At 38.3% G+C, this 18,500-nt stretch overlaps 1 protein-coding gene across 4 annotated transcripts in view; it reads left to right on the plus strand.

Annotated features, from left to right (window-relative positions):
• TMEM117 (transmembrane protein 117) overlaps positions 1-18,500 on the plus strand; it is a 239,251-nt gene that overhangs the window by 103,194 nt on the left and 117,557 nt on the right. For all 4 annotated transcript variants that reach the window (XM_030480479.1, XM_030480480.1, XM_030480478.1 and 1 more), the window contains exon 4: positions 5,225-5,324. In XM_030480479.1, the coding sequence (XP_030336339.1) occupies positions 5,225-5,324 (100 nt within the window). The remainder of the gene's footprint in view (positions 1-5,224; positions 5,325-18,500) is intronic.

An 18,500-nucleotide genomic window follows, 5' to 3' on the forward strand; every position in this document is an offset into this window, starting at 1 on the left:
AGACTGATGGGCAGAGGTGTTCAGAATCACAGTTCTGTTGTCCTAGTTAAAAAACCCCATGCGCTCAGTTACAGCATCAATCCATTAGTCTCAGGTGCTCTGCCATGCATCTGTCTTGCTATGGCCAAGCCCTTTTTGCATCCTAGTTTTGTTGTGTCTTGGAGATGAGCCTGCTGATCTTCTTGTGGCTCTTACCTCTTTGATACCTCATCAAGCAAAATTCTTCATTCAGTGCCTCTTAATTCTCTCTGTTCTGGTGTTACAGAAGAAGTTTCATCTCTAAAGTGTGTGCTGGGGATGGTTAGGGACTATATGGCTAGCTGTGGTGCTCTCTGTACTGTTTGTAGGTATCTACGCATTATGCCATTCTCATTATGATATGACAATTTTTAGGGCAGGAGGTCTTGTTTCTGTGTATTTTCCAGTTCCCTGTGGCTCTGACTTCAGTTCCTAGCAGGAGAAAATGGCTTTTCAGCTGAGCAAAGTGCTACCAAGTGTCTCATTTGCTATTCCGTCATTTTAGAGTGACAAATATGGATAAGGAACTGTATATGCCGTCTTTTATAGCTGTTTTTGTTTTTTCTACTACTCTTTGCCTCTGCTAAATTCAGAGTAAAAGAAGCTTGTGGTGCCATGTGTAAATGCATACTTATTTGCAGCCGGCATGAACTCCCATGCTTCACTTGTTGGCCGTTGTCAAGGTATTTCGCTTTGTCAGGTGCACCAAGGAAGATGAGTTCCATGTAGACAGAATGCCAGATAATAAAGCTGCCTTGGAAAAGCACATACCAGAACATGTACAGGCTTTCTATCACTCAACATAAAAGATATATGTACTTCCCTTCCTTTTTGAAGAGCCTTAATTTACCATTCTTTATGGGTGCTGTTCTTGTAGACTCTGTACAGAGCATGCCGTGTGTGCTGTGTGCCAGCCTAGTGCCTTTGACACCCTAGAGCGTATAAAGAGCCAGCTGAAGTGTAGTTATGATGCATCAAGGTCACTAAAGTGGCATTAAAAGGCAACTAAAACTTCCGCAATGTCTATGCTGTCATTGCATTCTATGGAGACCGAGGGTTCACTTCAAATGCGTGTGGGTTGTCAGATGTGTCACAGGCCTTACAAGAGATACAGATCTGGATCATCTGGAGACCGGGATATGTCACAGCACCTGGAATTATTTAGTCACGTAGGTTTAGCAATGCCCTCTGATAAGTAAACATGCTGTTGTGACACGCTAGCCATTCTGCTGTAACATAAGGCAAACAAATCCTTCACCCAGCATGTCCATAGCTGTGTAAGGACAAATCATGCTCTAATCTACATTTACTATTCTGACTAGGCTCCATTGAGAGTTTGGGTCCCTGGTGTACACTTAAATTTATATGTCTAAATTCAAGCTATATCCCAGTTTTAGATTCCTTTGATGGTCAAGAAAACACCATCTCAGCACTGAGTTTCAGCCATGACTTTAATTCCAGTGCCTAGAATGATGTTGATAACACCACAGTGGCTTGTACATCTTTACCCACCTTAAAATTTAAAACATCCCCTTTGTTTTCAGATTGTTTGCCATTTTAGCAGCTGCTAAAGTGTCATCCTTCTTTGAAGCAATGCTCCAATATCTTCCTTTGAACGATTTCTCTGAGCTAGTGCTGTTCTTTCCCTCTTTTGTCTGTTCTGTGCACACTCATTTGCTAACTCCAGAAAAGGGATCAAATACATTGAGCTTATATATCTTTTTACTGACTGTTATTGATTTATCTTTTGCAACAACATGGATGTAGGCAGCACCTTATGATGGTAGACTGAAAGCTGCAAAGCCAGGGAAATTGCTCTTTGCAGTCTTTCGGTCAAAGATTAATAGTGGATTTGTCCCAAATCCCAATTGCAAACTTGTTCTTCATCTATAATATTCACAGGTATTGGCTCCTCAGCCTTTAATTATTTACACTTACCCTGCCCGTTTCTGAAGAGTTTTTTACTGTTATGACCTCTTGTGTTTTTCCACTCAGTGTTTTCTTAGATTGTGCTATTCATGCAATATGGATGTATCTTGCTACGGAATACAAGTATAGCAAAGAAATCAGAAGCCTTTTGACAAGCTATAGAAAATCTAGGCTGACCATTTAACTGGAACCCAACAGCTGTTAGCCCTCCTGCAAGGTGCAGACAAGGGTCCTAGCCAGGAAGCAGACTAGCCAATTAATGAAAACTGCTCTAATCACTAGCTAAAGCTAGGAAAAAGTGGGGATATTTCCACAATAGAATTGATTTTACTTTTTGTACTGTCAAAATACATGTCCTGGTAACATCATCAGGCAAGCATGGCTTTTTCGAAAATGTCGACTATTCTCATTTATATTTAAACTAAAACCTGAACATTAAAAGTGGAGGATTATTTTTCTTCATTTTTAGCAGTCAGAAATCCATATTTGAGAAAAATCAATTTCTCTTTGTGCTTTGAAATGAAAATAATACTGCAGAGAGCATAAAAGACCCAGGATGTAGTGCTAATATTTAATAAAAAGCAGTGTATTTCATTAGTATTGCTGATAAGATAATGACAGTGCTAAGAATATTTTCCCTGTTCCATAAAAGGTTGTAGGTGTATTTTAAGCAGTAAATGCACTTAAAATATGCACAGATTGTTCTCAAGAGTTTCTTTATAATAATATGCTATTTTAACTCTAAGTGTTAAAATACTCTGTCAATTTACATATTTAGTTTAGGTCTTAATTACTTATAGCTATGATGCACAATTTGTACTAGGTTTCTTGGATGCTTTTGTGTTCAAATGTTCATGTTTCAAATTACGAAAAGGACTGTTAGGGTGATCTGGTGCTTTCAAGGCTTTTCTCTGTATTTCAGTGTTGTATCTGACCTTGTTATAAGCCTTCAGGTACTTTTAACATTCATAAAAACAAGTGACTACATGCAGAATTTCAGTTTCCATCAAAAAATAAAAAATAGCTTATGTCTGGTTTGATGTATCTTCTGCTTGTTAATACCTCCATTCAGTGATCAGTGTTCTCTCACCCTTTTTGGATAACCCATCTTCTGTACATCCGCCTACCATGGGTGCCTGTGGCAGCCCCACTAGATGTCATGGGGCTATAGGAGTTACCCAAGTGGCCTGTTACTCAGGAGCATTGTGGAAGTGTTCATTTAGTTTCTGTACACCTGTAATCATGCATAATGCATATGAGAATGTATAATGCATCTGAGAAATGGGAATAAAAAGGTGAGTAGTTTTTGTATGTGTTTCATGCTGATGAAAAAGATAAAGATATTGTTTGCTTTTGGGGGCCAGTCCTTACGACTGACGTTTATTGTCATGCCTTTGTTAATAAGTCATCTTGTTAAGGAAGGCAGACTTGATAATTTTTCACCTTCATAGATGTTACAAGAACAGCATACCCACGAAAAAAGGGAATTCCAAATGTTTCCCAGTTACAAAGAGTCTGAGAGAATATATCTGGGAGGGGTGTGCTTGCCTGTTCTCGCAGTCTTCCCTAGGTATCTGCTGTTGCCTTCTCTTGGAGACAAGACCTTAGAAGAGGAAGACTTCAGGCTGGCGCAGTGCAGTGTAGCTTTTGTTGTGTTCTTACGTCTTTATTTACAATACAGTGAATTTAGAGTATTGATGATCTTACTATCTACGTGCCTACATGCAACATTATTAAAACTAGCTTGGACAAAAATGTGGGTTTGTTTTTTAATTGCAGCAGAAAATCTGAGCCAGTATTTATACGCTGTTCAACAGACAAAAAAATAAAAAAATGGATGGTGTTTTTGTTAGTGAGATACTAGCTGAAATGTCATGATGTGTATAATGAAGTGATATTAATATTTCTACTCTAGAACATATTAACTTGTATCTAAGAAGTGATATGGTGCTGTGTATGGATTTGTGCTAGGAAGATCCTCTATCCTGATCAAATATTTAGATTTTAACAGGACTGCCCCAGAAAGCGGGATCAGCTTGCACTGATCCAGTTGCAGCGATATGGTCCGTTAGGTCCTAGTTATTAAACATTTGGTATACAATGTGGTGAGGCACTGGAACAGGTCGCCCAGAGAAACTCTGGCAACCGCATCCCTGGCAGTGTTCAAGGCCAGGTTGGATGGGGCCTTGGGCAGCCTGGCCTAGTAGAAGGTATCCCTGCCTGTGGCAGGGGGCTTGGAACTAGATGATCTTTAAGGTCCCTTCCAACCGTAACCATTCTATGATGCTATGATTCTATAATAGGGGTAAGATTAGAATAATGGGTAACACAGTGTTCAAGGAAGTTGTTACATGCAACTAGGTCACTTGTGTGCACCCTTAAATAGGCATAACATTGTATATGCAATGTTTACAGGTACCTTGAAAACAAAGATACCACTTGGGAAGTTCAAATATAATTGCTATAATTGTTCAATGTGTTAGCTCTTGAGGAGAGTCATCTCTTTTTAAACACTATAAAAGCCTTTTAGCAAAGGATATTCAGTATATTAAAAGCTATGATTTTTTTCACAAAGTTTTTAATCCAGCACAAGTAACTTTACCTTCTTAATTATCCTTATATCATCTTGATGAACGTGAAAGTAGAAGTCAAACTACTGTGTGACATTTTAAATCCTATATGTGTTGCATTATTTAAGTAGAATGGAAATGTTTCTTTTGGATTTAAGTAACATATATCTACGAAAATACATACTATAAATAAAGAAACAGTGACATCTAACTGAAATTCTGAAAAGCTTGCTTACACTGTTGTGTTAAAAAAACGTGGTTCTATAACTGGTAGAGAGAAAAGTCAAGCGGCTCCATTATCTTTTTAAAGAAAACCAAAAGATTTTCATTTTTCTTCATAAAGATTTTGTAAAGTCACCATTTCCAAGAATGTTGCAATTCCATTTGTACAAAGGAAGAGGTAAAAAGTGTAAAATGGTTTATATTTCCAAAAGCTTTACGTAATCCTAAAGCCTTTGCCTATCGTTATCTTAGCACCTTCAAAAGAGACATGGGCTGTAAAAATGGATTTACATTTCCATTTCTAATTGGAATTGACCCATCCTGGTCCAGTTTTATGTCAAGACTCAGATCTAGTAGAAAAAGTGATCATGAAAAGAACAGGAAATCTTTCACAGCTAGTTATAAATTTTGTCACTAAAGCAAGTGCTTTGTAACTACATTAAGCAAATGTGTATAGCTTACAGTTTGTGTTCTTGTTTCCACAGTGCATACATCATAACAGACTTCATGGGCATCAGGAATGAAAATTTTATGAAAGTAGCTGCAGTTGGGACTTGGATGGGAGATTTTGTCACAGCATGGATGGTAAGAAACATAATACTACATTTTAAAAGAAATGTGTTTGTTGGTTCCAAGGGAAAGAGGAGAGGAGAAGAGAGAAAACTCAATTTCTTGAAGTACTGAAGTATTTCAAGCCAGACAAGTAGAAAATTAACAAACGCAAAGCAGCATAATGGCAGGGCATTTAATTAGCTGGGAGTCCAGCATTAACATTTCAGTTAAAATCTATCAGAGCAACATTTCATTTCTTCTGCTGTGAGTAGGAATTCTGCGATCGACTTTTGTGAGGACAGCACAGTGGCCCTTCCTTGCTATGGAATAGCACCATGACTTGCTATCTGGTGAAACACTGAGTAATGGCTTAAGGTAAACAAGTCTAATGAAAAAGATTAAAAAAGAAGAAAAATGAAACTGAAAGATGTGACAAAGATCAATGGAGACGAGAGAAACTGAGCAAGCCAGTTACATCCCAGAATTTGAAGCTATGAAATTATCAGATTAAGTTTGTCCCTAATTAAGGATTTAGAAGTATAAAGCCTTCAGTTGGATTATCATTGTTATAAAGGTTCTCTCCTGAAATATGGACAACCCAGACAGCTTAGTGAAAGAGAACCAGAAAATGACAGCTAACTGGGAACAAAATGAAGCATGCGGATATGTTTTTATTGTTCAGGAAAAGCATTTCTTAAACACGAAATGAAAAAAAATTAATTCCTTTGTATTTTTTTTTTTTAGCAAGATTAGGTTTTTATGATTAGAGTAGGGAAGAATTTTAACAACTATGACTGTGAAATTCATTTAAATTGGGGAAAGAAGTCTATGATTTTTAAGCTTGCAGAATTGGTTTGAACTAATCTTTTTTGTTTTTCCCCTAATTATTTATTGATACCTCTGTTTGTTTACTCAGAAGAATCAGCATAATTTTAGAGGAATTCATTATCACAGGGAGCATTGCTTGATGGTGAATGTTTATCACATATCAGATGAACATTTATGGAAAAAATCTCAGCACTGAATGTAGCTTGTGACTGCAGTAATCTCTGACATAAGCAAAGAAACAAGACAAGGTGAATAAATTTTAGGACTGTGATATGTGTTAGGAGAAAATGCTATAGGAATGACTGTAGGATGCCAAGACTATACAACTTTACGGACAGTCTTAGAAGGCTCGTCTGAGTTTCTGTCAATTTGTCTTCTATCCTCCACATATTTTGAACATGCTGTATAACAGACAGAAGAAAAAAAAAAAAAAGCATCAAGGATTTTTTCAACATGTTGTTCATTACGTGTCAATGGTTTGTCCAAGACAAATTATGCTCTGTGAAATGGTGGCCATGAAAAGCAAGTACAGAGCAAATAATTTGTACTTGCATTATGATATGGACATCGCAGAACTGGTACATTGACTGATGTTGACAATTAATGTGGATTTCTTATGAATCAGTAATAAAATGCATAAATACGAGTTGCACTACATGAGGTAATTTTCAGGTTTTTCAGTTCCTCTTTTCTCATTTCGTTGAGAAAAACTGTTACATGCAGCACTATGCAAAGCATGGAAATGGCTGGGTTCAAGAGGCATCAGAATCCTAATCCTTTTCTGTGTACTCAAAGCCCTCTCAGGTCTTTTCAGCAATGGAGGCACAATTGGATTGTAGATGGAAGTTTACAGCGGTGGATGGAATTATCACTGGAGAATGGGAAAGCCAGCATGAAAAGGGGAGGCTGTAAGCTAGGCTGGTTCTGTTAGCTTTTAGGAACAGGAAAGGGCATGGAATTGGAGGGTCAGGATGTTGTAGGACATGCTTTGATTGCATAAGGACAATTAAAAGGTGTGGTGATTGGTGTTTAGATCTTCAAAGCAAAAGAGAATAGTGAGATTGCTTCTGCGTGCAAATCTCTAGGCAAAGTGTATGAATCAGCCAATGGAAATTACAGTGTTTAAGGGCAGCTAAGCCTAGGAACATCAAAAAAGCTATAATATTAGGTAGAGAGGTATTAGTAATAGAGGCGATTGGACATCAACATTGGTGCAAACCTCCCCCACAGCCTAACTTTAGCAGTCTTATTCTCTGTGAACAGAAATTATCATGTTGTTTATAATATTTGAATTTGCTTGACTTTTTGCATGTAAAGCCCAGCATGGAATTGATATCGAAGTGACATAAGTATTCTGTGGGATTATTATATTTTAGGAAACTCTCCATTCCTGTTTGTAAATGGGAAAATAAACCAAACCTGTAAGGGAACCTTTGCACATCTTTCCCATTCACAGCAGTGCTTTTATTTTCTAATAATTAAGAAGTTTCTATAAAGAAGCCACCCAACCTTGGACTACAAAGGAGAAGATGAAAAAAGCAGATGTAGCCTTCACTTCAGTGCATTTGAACCATACTGGAATTAAGATCTCATTCCCTATTTAATTGGGAACCTTGGAAATAAGCAGGAATAAAGCAGAACAGATGGGATTCCATTTTAAAAATGACTAATCAGTAAACAATAATATTGTCCTAGTATAGCGAGGAGAGGCTTAGTAAGTCAGGAAAGTGATCGAAATGGGAAAATATGTTTTGGATTGCTGTTTGTTTTGCATTTAAAAGGCAATAGTGAGCCTTCCCCCTCAACATTTTCTAGCTCACTGACTAGTTTGGTGACAGGGTTTGACTCAATTCCTGATAAAATCAGCAATGCTTCCATTGTGTGTCGTAAGAATGGGGCCATGCCATTGGTGCGCAGGAGCTGCTTCTTTGTGCCGCTGGGCAGGAACTTCTGCTACTAACAGTCATCTTTGCTGAAATCTGTAGTAAGTGTTAGATGTTCTGAATAAGGCTGTGAAGAAGAGAATGGGTTCAATATACAAACCGCCTTTCTGCACTTTTTCCTCTTTGAAGCCAAGGAAGTATATTCTGCACCTGCTTTGACATGCTCTCCTGCTCTCATAAAATGTGCATTCTGTTCTCATGGAGAGTGCTTTTGAGGCAGACACCATAGGATTCAGCACAGCAGGATAGCTTTGAAAAAAGGTTGGATTCCACCCAGACAAGCCTATAAACTGGCAATTATGGCCACCTTCTGGGAGAATGTGAGCAGGCTGAGGAAGGAGCTGATTCCAGAGCAGAATCTCTGATGATTAGAGTTGGGTGGCCTCCTGACCCTCTCTGTAAAATTGAGCAGCCTGCTGCAGCTGTGCTCTCATGAGGGACACAGTCCTGAGCATGTGTGGTAAGGCATGCTTGGAGTATACCTGCAGGAGTGGATGGCACTGAACATTAACACAGAGGGCAGAGTACAACGAGAGCCTCCTCTTTTTCACAGCCTCCTGGTGTGGTGGAACTGCCTGCTTTCCTTGTTCTTCCCTGGCACTATTGGCTTTTAGACTGTCAAAACGCTTGTTCTCCACTTCGGGTGATGGCTTTTTTGGCTCTCCAAAGACTACATATTGGCCCTGCACTATGAATAATACTTGTATCACATTGAGAGATGTGATAAACTAAAGGATGATTTAGTTTATTATTCATGAAACTAGTATTTACCAAATCTGTACCAGCATGTTCTTTTTAACAAGGAGAAGCCAAGACTTCTCTCAGCACTGTGCTTTAGCACAGTGCTTGGCACAGTGTCTTAGAGTGTAAGTTGAATCAATGTCACAATTGTTGGCTGTTCTACCTGACACTTTCACTTCATTTCAGTTTGACTCTTCCCTCCCGTGGGACCATGGACAATAACAGGACCATTTCCGTCTTTCATCATTTTAGCAGAGGAATTAGTAGGAATTTAGGAAGTAGTACTTCCAGTGTAGTCTGGATGAAAGATTGATAGGTCACAGCTTGTTCCACTGACCCAGTGGTAGAACACTGCTCCCTTTGATAAAGCTTATCTGTTCTGCGAGAGTTTTCTGTTCTCTGAGGTTTTCAGTGCTAGCTGAAAATGCTCCAGAAAATGTGCTTACCTGGCCAAATGGACGAGGTTTTCAGTCTTATAATTCCAGAGGACAAATCTCACACCAGTATGTTCTAGGCTTGCTAGTTTTGAAAGAAACAGGTTTTGTTCTGTTCTTTTCATTGAGATTTCTCGATTTGGGATTTTTATTTTCATCCTCTGGTGAAGGAGGCTTCTGTATTTTCCCATTTTGTAAGACTAACATGACTTACATGGATGGTCACAGTGTAGTTAATAGAGGGGCCTGTGGCTGGCTCATAAAGAACACTCTAGAGGGCTGAAGCCTGTCGTTGTGGTCCTTGATGTTATTAACATGAATGGCTGACAGGTTTAAGTGAATGATTACTGCCATGCAAGCACACAGTAAGTCTGCAGACTCCTGGACCAGAACTTTCTGTCATGTGCACCATGCTAGAACTCAAACTACATCTGTAAGAACATAACAGTCATACCTGGTCAGACCAAAAATCCATCTAACCTCATCCTTCCTCAACATGTGACTGTGAGCAGAGGTCCACCAGGTGAGTAAGAACAAGCCAGTCATGTGTAGTAGTGTCCTCTAATACTCTCTCCAACTTCATTATATTGTGTATATAATAACTCTTGATGAACGTCTCTTCCCTATTCTTGCCCAATCTCACCTTTAGCCCAGTAGCTTTTTTAGCATCCACAGAATAATTTGGCAACAAGTTCCAAAGGTCACTGTATAAGGAATCACATACTTTTTGTTTTAGCTTATTTCCTGCTAATCTAGTTTGATGCCTTTAGGTTTTTTTACTGAAGAGACAAAAAACACTTCATCCCTGTATGTTTTCTTCCTGATTTTTATGATTTTGTAGACATATATCATAGTTACTCTATCCCTTCTATCCCTTCTTCAAGCCGATGATCTCTAGCCTAGTAAGCTGTCTCTCATACAAAAGCTGTTGCATATATTTTATTATCTTTCTTGCCATTTTTTGCAGTTTTTCCAGGTTTCCTGTGTCCTTCTTCATAGGGAGATGATGACAACTGCCCACAGTATTCAAGGGGAGAAGGAACTGTTTGTTTTACAGTGGTATAATAATGTTCTCTTATTTTCTATTCCTTTCCCAATAGTTCCTAACATTTGTGGTGGGGAGATGTTGACAATATGGGCCACTAAGAGCATGTTTTCATGGTACTATATTTTCATAACCTCAAAATCTTGCTCCTGAGCTATAATGGTCAGCTGAGGGCCAATTGTTTCATAAATGATCCTAGAGTTGTTTTGCCCCCTGTGCGTCACTTCGCACTCATCTACAAAGAATTTCATCTGTCACTTTATTGCCTAGGGACTTACTTCCATAAGCACTGTTCTCAGTTCTTCACAGTCAGCAAGCCATCATCCTTATTACTGTGCATAACTTAATATCATTATAAAGCCTTCTCACCTCACTGCTCACCCGTTTTTATCAGGTTGCTTACGAATATGATGAATGACTGCATCCCTTGCACAAATCCCTGTGAACTCCACTAATGACCTCCCTCCATTGCAAGAGCTATCTGGCTAACCTATTTACCTTCTGTTCCCTGTCTTTTAACCAGTTATTTATCAACATAAAGACCTTCCCTAAAGCTCTGACTGTTGGGTTTCCATAGAAGCCTTTGACGAGGGATTTTTTAAAAGCCTTTTAGAAAATTCAAGTTAGGCTATTTCAACCACATCTCCTTTATCCATGTGCTTTCTTGACCTCATTCAGTAATCCTGTTCTAAAATATTCCCATTCCTGATGTTTACAGGGCCAGTCACTTAGCACTCCTTTCACAGTCTCAGTGTTTCCTGCTGCCATTAAAGAGGTATTCAGACAATGTTGGGTGGCCCTGAAAGTGCTGTTTCCATGAAAAACAAAAAGTCTCGGCTCAGGAGCTATGAATGTGTGGGACGGTATGGAGCCATCTTCATGTGGCTTGTTAATGAAAGACAGTGATCTTGTTTCCTATTGGTTAAACTTTTAATGTTCATTTTGCCTCATTTTCATTAATTTTCTCTGTCCTTTTCCCTCAACAACCCTTTTGTCTCATGGCCTGGTTGCCATTTTGGAGATGAAAATAATTAAGGTGGGAATATTTTGGTTTGTATGTTCTTGCACATAGCAGAATGGTCAACAAAGCCTGAACATAGATCTTGATGTTATCCTGAAGACAGACATGTTTCTGCTTGTAGTAAGATCTACATTCTGAATATGTGCATGGATTACATGACTCAGAGATTACAAGACATAGAAATATAACCTCTTTTTCCTGGAAACTTACATAGTCTATGGATCTCTTAAGCTGAACAGGGAAGGTCTTAACAAGTTTTGTTGTTTTCATAGTTAGGTGTAATAATTTTGGACACAGGAGATAGTGTTTTCTAAAGCCATTCTTTGAATCTGGGCCCCTCTTGACCTTCTTGCTGAGAAACACTTCTTATTTTTTACTTCCATGCTGTGCAGGCAGTGGACACAATCTAATTGCTGTAGTTTGGGATAGAAGTGTTCAACTGTCCCAAGTGTACACTTGTTTAGCTCTTCATTTTGACATTGTAAATGCTGTTGTGGTCTTTCTATATAAATTTGAAGCATAATAGTCTAGTATACTGTACAGTGTAGGGTGAAGTAATGTAGCACATGCATTACACTTTAATAAACCCATCTCTTGATGTTATCTTCTGGTAGATATCTTGTACCTATAGATTCTGCTATGTCTGCTTGCTTTATTAATTTTTGTAATAAGAATAAATGTTTACTTATTGCTATTAAAACATTTTTGATGGTTTGCAAGCTGTTGGCAAGTATTTTAACCGTATTTGCTTATACTTGCTTTTGACTGTTGCCATTGTGATCCTGAAAACCAGCAATTTTGCAAAACAGGAAAACAAACTATTGAATGATTTTGAAATGCTTGCCTTGTGTCCATTAAGAGAGAAGATTATTCTTGTCCTCATTTGCTCTGAGACATGACTATCTATGGCAACATCCTAGAAGAATGAAGGATTCATTGCAACTATGCAGAAACTAGGCTGATGTACCTCTTTCTTTATTTTTATTCATTGTCATAATGTGTATGTGTTGCTAGGATGTGTTCAAACAAAGTGAGCAACCTTGATGCTGCAAATACTATCATGTCGGTGAAAACAGCAGGCACACTAAACTATTGCAGTGAAAATAGATAGAAAATAGAATGCTAATGTGACTAAAAAAAAGAAATCTTCTTTAGTACAGGGAAGGACACTAGTATTAAAAATATGCTGAAAGAAAATGTAACATCATCATTAAAGACAAAAAAGTTTCTGGGATTTTGTATGTAACTTTTCAACTAAAAGAATAGCCATAAATATTCACTCTTAAATTTATGTGAGTCTTAAAAAGTAATTCTTTGGTCTAGGAATTTCTGGTCAGCAAGTCACAGTGTATTGTTTTATTTACAAGCAGTTAAGTGTCCACCATTTTGATGCACATTCCAAGGTAGTTTGGAGAGTCAGGAGTCTTGAATGACTGACACTTTTTCTAATTCAAGCATCTGTCAAGGATTGGGCATGGCAATTCAGATTATGATCAGTGTCAATCTTCTTGATTGTTTCTGTTCCACTGATATATCAAATGACAAAATGGAAGTGTAACTGATTTTTCAGTGACATCTGAAATACTGTGTAGCTAACAACTCTGTTGTACTTCAGTAGTGGAAATTAAATTAAACTATAAAGCATGAAGTGGAAGGAGCAAAGTGGATGACACATGTTACTAAACTCACTTGCCAGGACTGCACGAGAATGTGACCAGTAACAGTGTTGGTAGCAACATGTTTCTTTCCATTCAGAGGAGCAAATACAGCACCAGTTGCCTTTTTTGTTCACCTCTATTTCTTGGTTCGTTCTTCTTCTTAAGGGCCAGTCCAGTTGCAGAGCCATTCTGTAACTAGTGGTTCTATCTCCAGGTAATAACTCACATGTAAATTCATCAACATGATGGCTGTTCATATATCCAATCATTTGAGACCTGCTAATTTTGTATTTTCAGTTTTGTAGGGCACGACTGTGCTCACGTCCTGCTCTGCTTCGTGGCTGGTACTTAGTTATATAAGGTGGAGTGTGACTGGTGTCATCTGAGTTCATCCAATCATCCCATCAAGTCAGATTGCACTATTATTTATTCATTGATTGATGGTGTAGCCATCTGTTCATATGCTCTAGATTATAATTATCTGCCTTTCCAAGCTTGATCTTTTTTTATATTCCCCTATTACCTTGTCATTTGAATTCTGATCAGACATTGCCAGAGGTGTTACTTCATCCCTGTCTGTTTCCCACCCGGTGAGTTCCTTCAACTCATCGTCACAGCACATTGTTGGTAACCATTTGCTGGGCTTTAAAACATGCACTTGTTTTATCTACAGTAAAAACTTCAAGATTTTCTTCAGAAGCAGGTCACAGCACACTCTGCGTCAGAGCTCAAGAGTAAGGATTGGAAACCCCAAAGTTGGGCCCCAAAATTTATCCTAGAGTTTCTTCAAAGCAGCCACTGACAGCTGCTAAGCAAAAATAGCTTTAGGAGTTCTTTCAGATAGTGGGAAATTTCACCCACTAGTTTTTTTTTAAGGACTGTGAAGTCATACACACATTTTTGTGGTCTTGTACACACATTTCTGTACTGTCTGGAACCCTATCTCAAAAGTAATGTCAGTTCTGCTTCTGCACCAGGCAGTGTGGTTGATGATGAATGGTTTCACCACAAGAACAGAGCTGCTTCGTTCTGTTCCATTATCTGAAAATCATCCCAGGTTCTCAGTTCTGTTCTCAGTCAAGTTCTTCACCCCATTTCAGATCTCAGTCCTGATGATGTGGCATTTTCTACTGGAGCAAAAAGTCTGCAGATTGTCAGTCAAGGTTCACCTGGTAGCAATCTCGACCCAATAATCTTTAGGGGGTGAACAAAGAGTTTCTTCTACCCTGCTATACTTAGCATTCTGGTGGAACTAATTAAAATGCTCTCCATTGGTGACTTGGGCTGGGTGCTGAAATCTACTGTGGGCCTAGATTTTCAGCCTTGGGACTTGTTCACTGCTGCAGCTTTTGATGGAAGTATCTTTTTTGGATACTTCTTCAGCAAGGTGTATGGGATACCAGTATACCTGGATGTTTCTCTTCTCTGGTAAGGATATTCTTCCCAGATATGATACCTCTACAGAGCAATTTGTTATTCTTTGCACTCTCAGTTTCCAACTTCTACCACAGTCAAAGAAATTAACATACCTATTATTCTCCTTTTCATCTCATATCTTTGGGCTAAGCCATCAAGATGGATGTCTTTTTTAAGTTGACAATGCCAGAAATCCATGTAATGTTTTTGAAGAGCTGACAAATCCAAAAAGTTAGACCCTGCTTGCTAAGACTGATCATCATATCTGAGCATGGTGACAGCAAGCTGCCTCTTACAAGAGTGCTGTGGAGCTTCTTTCTGTCATTAGAGCGCATTTCAATTACAGCTCAAGCTACAATTTCCAGCTGGAAATTGTCTCTGCTCCTAGTATTGTCCAAATGACCATGAAGAGCTATCATTATTCTTTCATAAGGCTTTATGCCATATACAGCTACCCATAATTGATGTTGTAGTTAATTGGGTAGTCTCACTGTTTCTGTATGTGCTGCTTTACTGAACAGCCTCAACCACAGTCCAAGTAAACAAACAACTGAGGGTAAAAAAGGATTTTCCAGTAACTGGAGAGCTTTAAGATGCGTGGGCATTGTGTTCATTCATTTTCTACGTTTAGTCTTACCTCTCCTAGAATTGTTTCGTCTTGTGTTTGCAGATGATGTAGATGTTATTTAAACATTACCTATTTTGGGTGTCCTGCAGGCAAAGAGAAAGTAAATGGAGCTGTACAGAACAGCAGTGTGCCCCTTCAGAAGTATCAGCTCTTTTGCACTGCCATGCTGATGTAGCAACAAGTTCACATATGAGCTGAACTGTTTTGAATAGTCAGGTAGCTGGTTATTAACCTATTTTTACTTTTTAGAAGCTTCAGTTGTTTATATAAAAGCAACACTTAGGACTTGTTCTAAAGAGGTCTTAAAAGAAGGCCAAAAATATTAGTAAATAGAGAGGATTGTAGTTGCCCTTCAGAAATGGAAATAATTTTCCATTAGTTTCCTGATTAATGGAAAAGAGGAAGAAATACATTTTCAGTGTTAGTTTTCTAATTAGCCTAAGTTAAAGACAACATATACATGTTATCTGTATACACACTGTTCTTCCATAGTTCTGGGTGTAGAGTCATGGAAAAAATCCAACCAACTTCTCTGTTCAAATGAGTTCAGGAATTCAGTATTGGAGAATACCACTCATTCATCCTCTGGTCAGTGTGAGATGCTCACAGTGAAGGCTAACGCGGTACTCTCTTAGAGTTTCTGGAAAGACAGCATGTAAAAGAGGATAGAGAGGTACATTTTCCATGAAGCCTTCAATAACTGGAGCCCCAGTTGCTGTTAGTGGGGGCCACTGTAGAGCTTACTTGCTCCAGCTGCCTAGCTGAGCTTTTCATGATCAAAGCAAGGAAGAGGTTTCCTCCTGGGAAGCGGCAGAGGCAAAAAGTAAATCAGGTAGGAGCAAGGTGTATCATCTTTTCTTCACTGGGGTGAAGTAAGCGCAACACAGGTAGAATGGAGGAGGCTTAGGAGGTGAAGGAAAGTGAAAGAGATGTTTACTGTTTAGATGTTACAGGTTTTGTATTGAATGCTCTGACACATGCTGCATTCCTGAGAATTTGGAACTCTGATTGGAAAAGTGAAGTGAAATCTCTTTTCTTTTTTGATGACATTTATTGTGAGATTTTCTGATATTATGAAGTTGAAAACAGTGCTGTCTCTTGTGAGGACTTCTAGGATTACAGTGCAGGTAAGATTCTGTATTTGGTAATGCATTGCAGTTAATTTCACTATTAAAACACAGAAAACCTGTTTCCTACTTCTATGTCGTAGTGCTCCCTTAGACCCTTCAAAACCCATTAAAAATGGAATAATGCAAAAAGTAGAATTCTGCAAAAGTGGTCAGAAGATCGATGGCACTTTGCCTGGGGACTCTGTGTGGGTGCAGCATGCCTCAGTGATTTCGCTAGCCAGTGATGGTTCTGTGATGGCTTTTTGCATGTTACATGTATGCCTGTGTGTAGGGCATGAGGAACTGAACTATTCTAGACATGGAGCAATGTGAGCTAGCAAGCCAAAAACTATCCACCTGGACAATGATATAGGGGTGTCCTTAGAAGTTAAGGTGACTGTCTTCTGACTGTGATGAACATGCAACTAATTCTTGCTTCCTTTTTATTTCAGACTTATTTGTGCATTTTATTCTGACAATATTTTTTTTTTAAATTCCAGAACAGTGACAATAGCTATTCTGAAATCCCCAGTGTTCTGAGATGCTTTAAAAATGCATGAAGGATCATGTCAAATATTTATAGGAGCTATTCTGTTCTCCAAATGTTGTAGATGAAAAATATGGCTCCATCTTTTTCAAAAGGCAAGATGTAAGGGAGAAGATACATTTTCCTGCAGCTCAAATCTTGTCCAATTGATTTGTTTTGTAGCTTCAATTAGCCATACAGTTATAAATCAGTGAGATTCAGGGTCCTGTATTTTCCTCTTTATCAGTCTCCTTTGTTCTTTTTCATACATTTACTTCTTCATGGTATTTATGCAGCAGATCTTGATATATCTTGGTTACATGTATTTAGAAACTCAAGTCAGAGTACCTATAAAATAAAGTGACTATGCAGCAATTCTGCATTCTGACATGATGTACTCCTTAGAAATGGTGTGAACGAGTGGGTGTCAGAAGTGCTGCAGAAGTGGGACTCTAGAAATAACATGTTCTTACTGAAGATCTTTGAGTACGGATGGCAAATGTGTAGATTGTTGAAGTCTGTAAGATGGACACTTCCTCTCTGGAACAGTCTGGTTCTGTATGAGGCTGAAAGCACAAACCTCTTTCACTGACTGGCAGAAGAAAATAATTTTATTTCTTTATAAAAACTGAACTGAAACTAAAGCCATTACCTCAGTAAATCTGCCAAGAAGTGCTATGAGAAGCTTTATAATGGAATGAGAAGAGGTTGTTTGATAACCATTATAAAATGAGTATTGAACTGACCATACAAATTCAGCTGAAGTTCTTTAGTGGCTTAAATATATGTTGAAATAAGACCTTATATATCCACAGGGAGAGGTTAGCAGCAGATGGCAGTGGTACACAGCAAAGCATTTCTTTAATTCTGAATTCCTTCAGGGTCTGTAGGATGAACTATTAGAAACTCTGTAAAGGGAAAAGAAGGAAGACGGATGTTTTATTATGAAAGAGCATATCACAGCACACTTGCCTAACAAAATGGTGTATAAGATCCATACTGTCTACAAGGGAAAGCATGGTTGAAACTGGTTAACTAAGAAAGAGGAGACTATTGCTAGTTTTAAACTGCATTATTTTGAGGGATGAGTGTTCACATGATAAACTTTATTACAAGGTTGGAAGAAGCTGGAGATGCATCTGGTGTCTGTTTCCCTTCTGGATAGACTTATGTCTTCTTTTTTGATGCTTTTCATTTCACATTCCCTAGAGTGTAATCATCATAACCAAAATAAATGATAAATTCCTATTGTCCGGATTTCATCTCTGATGGTGTTGAAAATATTTTTAGACTATGACCAGAAAGAAATTGTTTAAATGCCCAGGTTACCAGAATACCATTCATTTTGAGTTGAATTATGCCCAAAAATGAAAGAAGGTTATTCTCACAACAGCTATAGTACCTTAAAAATGGTATCCCATGTTGCCATAGGTCAACTAAACACCCACATTCTGAAGATCAATACAATATATCAGAAGAGCAATTAAGCATGTACTTGTGTAAATACAGCAGAGAATTAATTTTCCTGTGTGGCACTGTGTAGTATATGAATTTGTCATAATGTGGTGTGAGAAGTCTCCTCTTAATCCACCCTGCTAAGACCCCTGCATCAAATTGAGTAAGGATTCCTTATTTGTAAGTGAAATCACTAACTAACTCCACCCTGTATATATGGAAGATGACAGTAAAAAATAGAGTGTAAAATGGAAGAATCTTAGGAACTTTCAAAATAAGGCTTATGATAGTTTAGCCAGAAGGTCAGGTTTTTTGATACCAATACTTGTTGTTGTGCTCAAGAAACACTGAAAATTCAACATGTTCAAACACAGTTTCTACAGGAAAAAAACCACAAAACAAAAC

The sequence above is a fragment of the Strigops habroptila genome, chromosome 3, assembly GCF_004027225.2.
Source record: "Strigops habroptila isolate Jane chromosome 3, bStrHab1.2.pri, whole genome shotgun sequence".
Taxonomy (NCBI): domain Eukaryota; kingdom Metazoa; phylum Chordata; class Aves; order Psittaciformes; family Psittacidae; genus Strigops; species Strigops habroptila.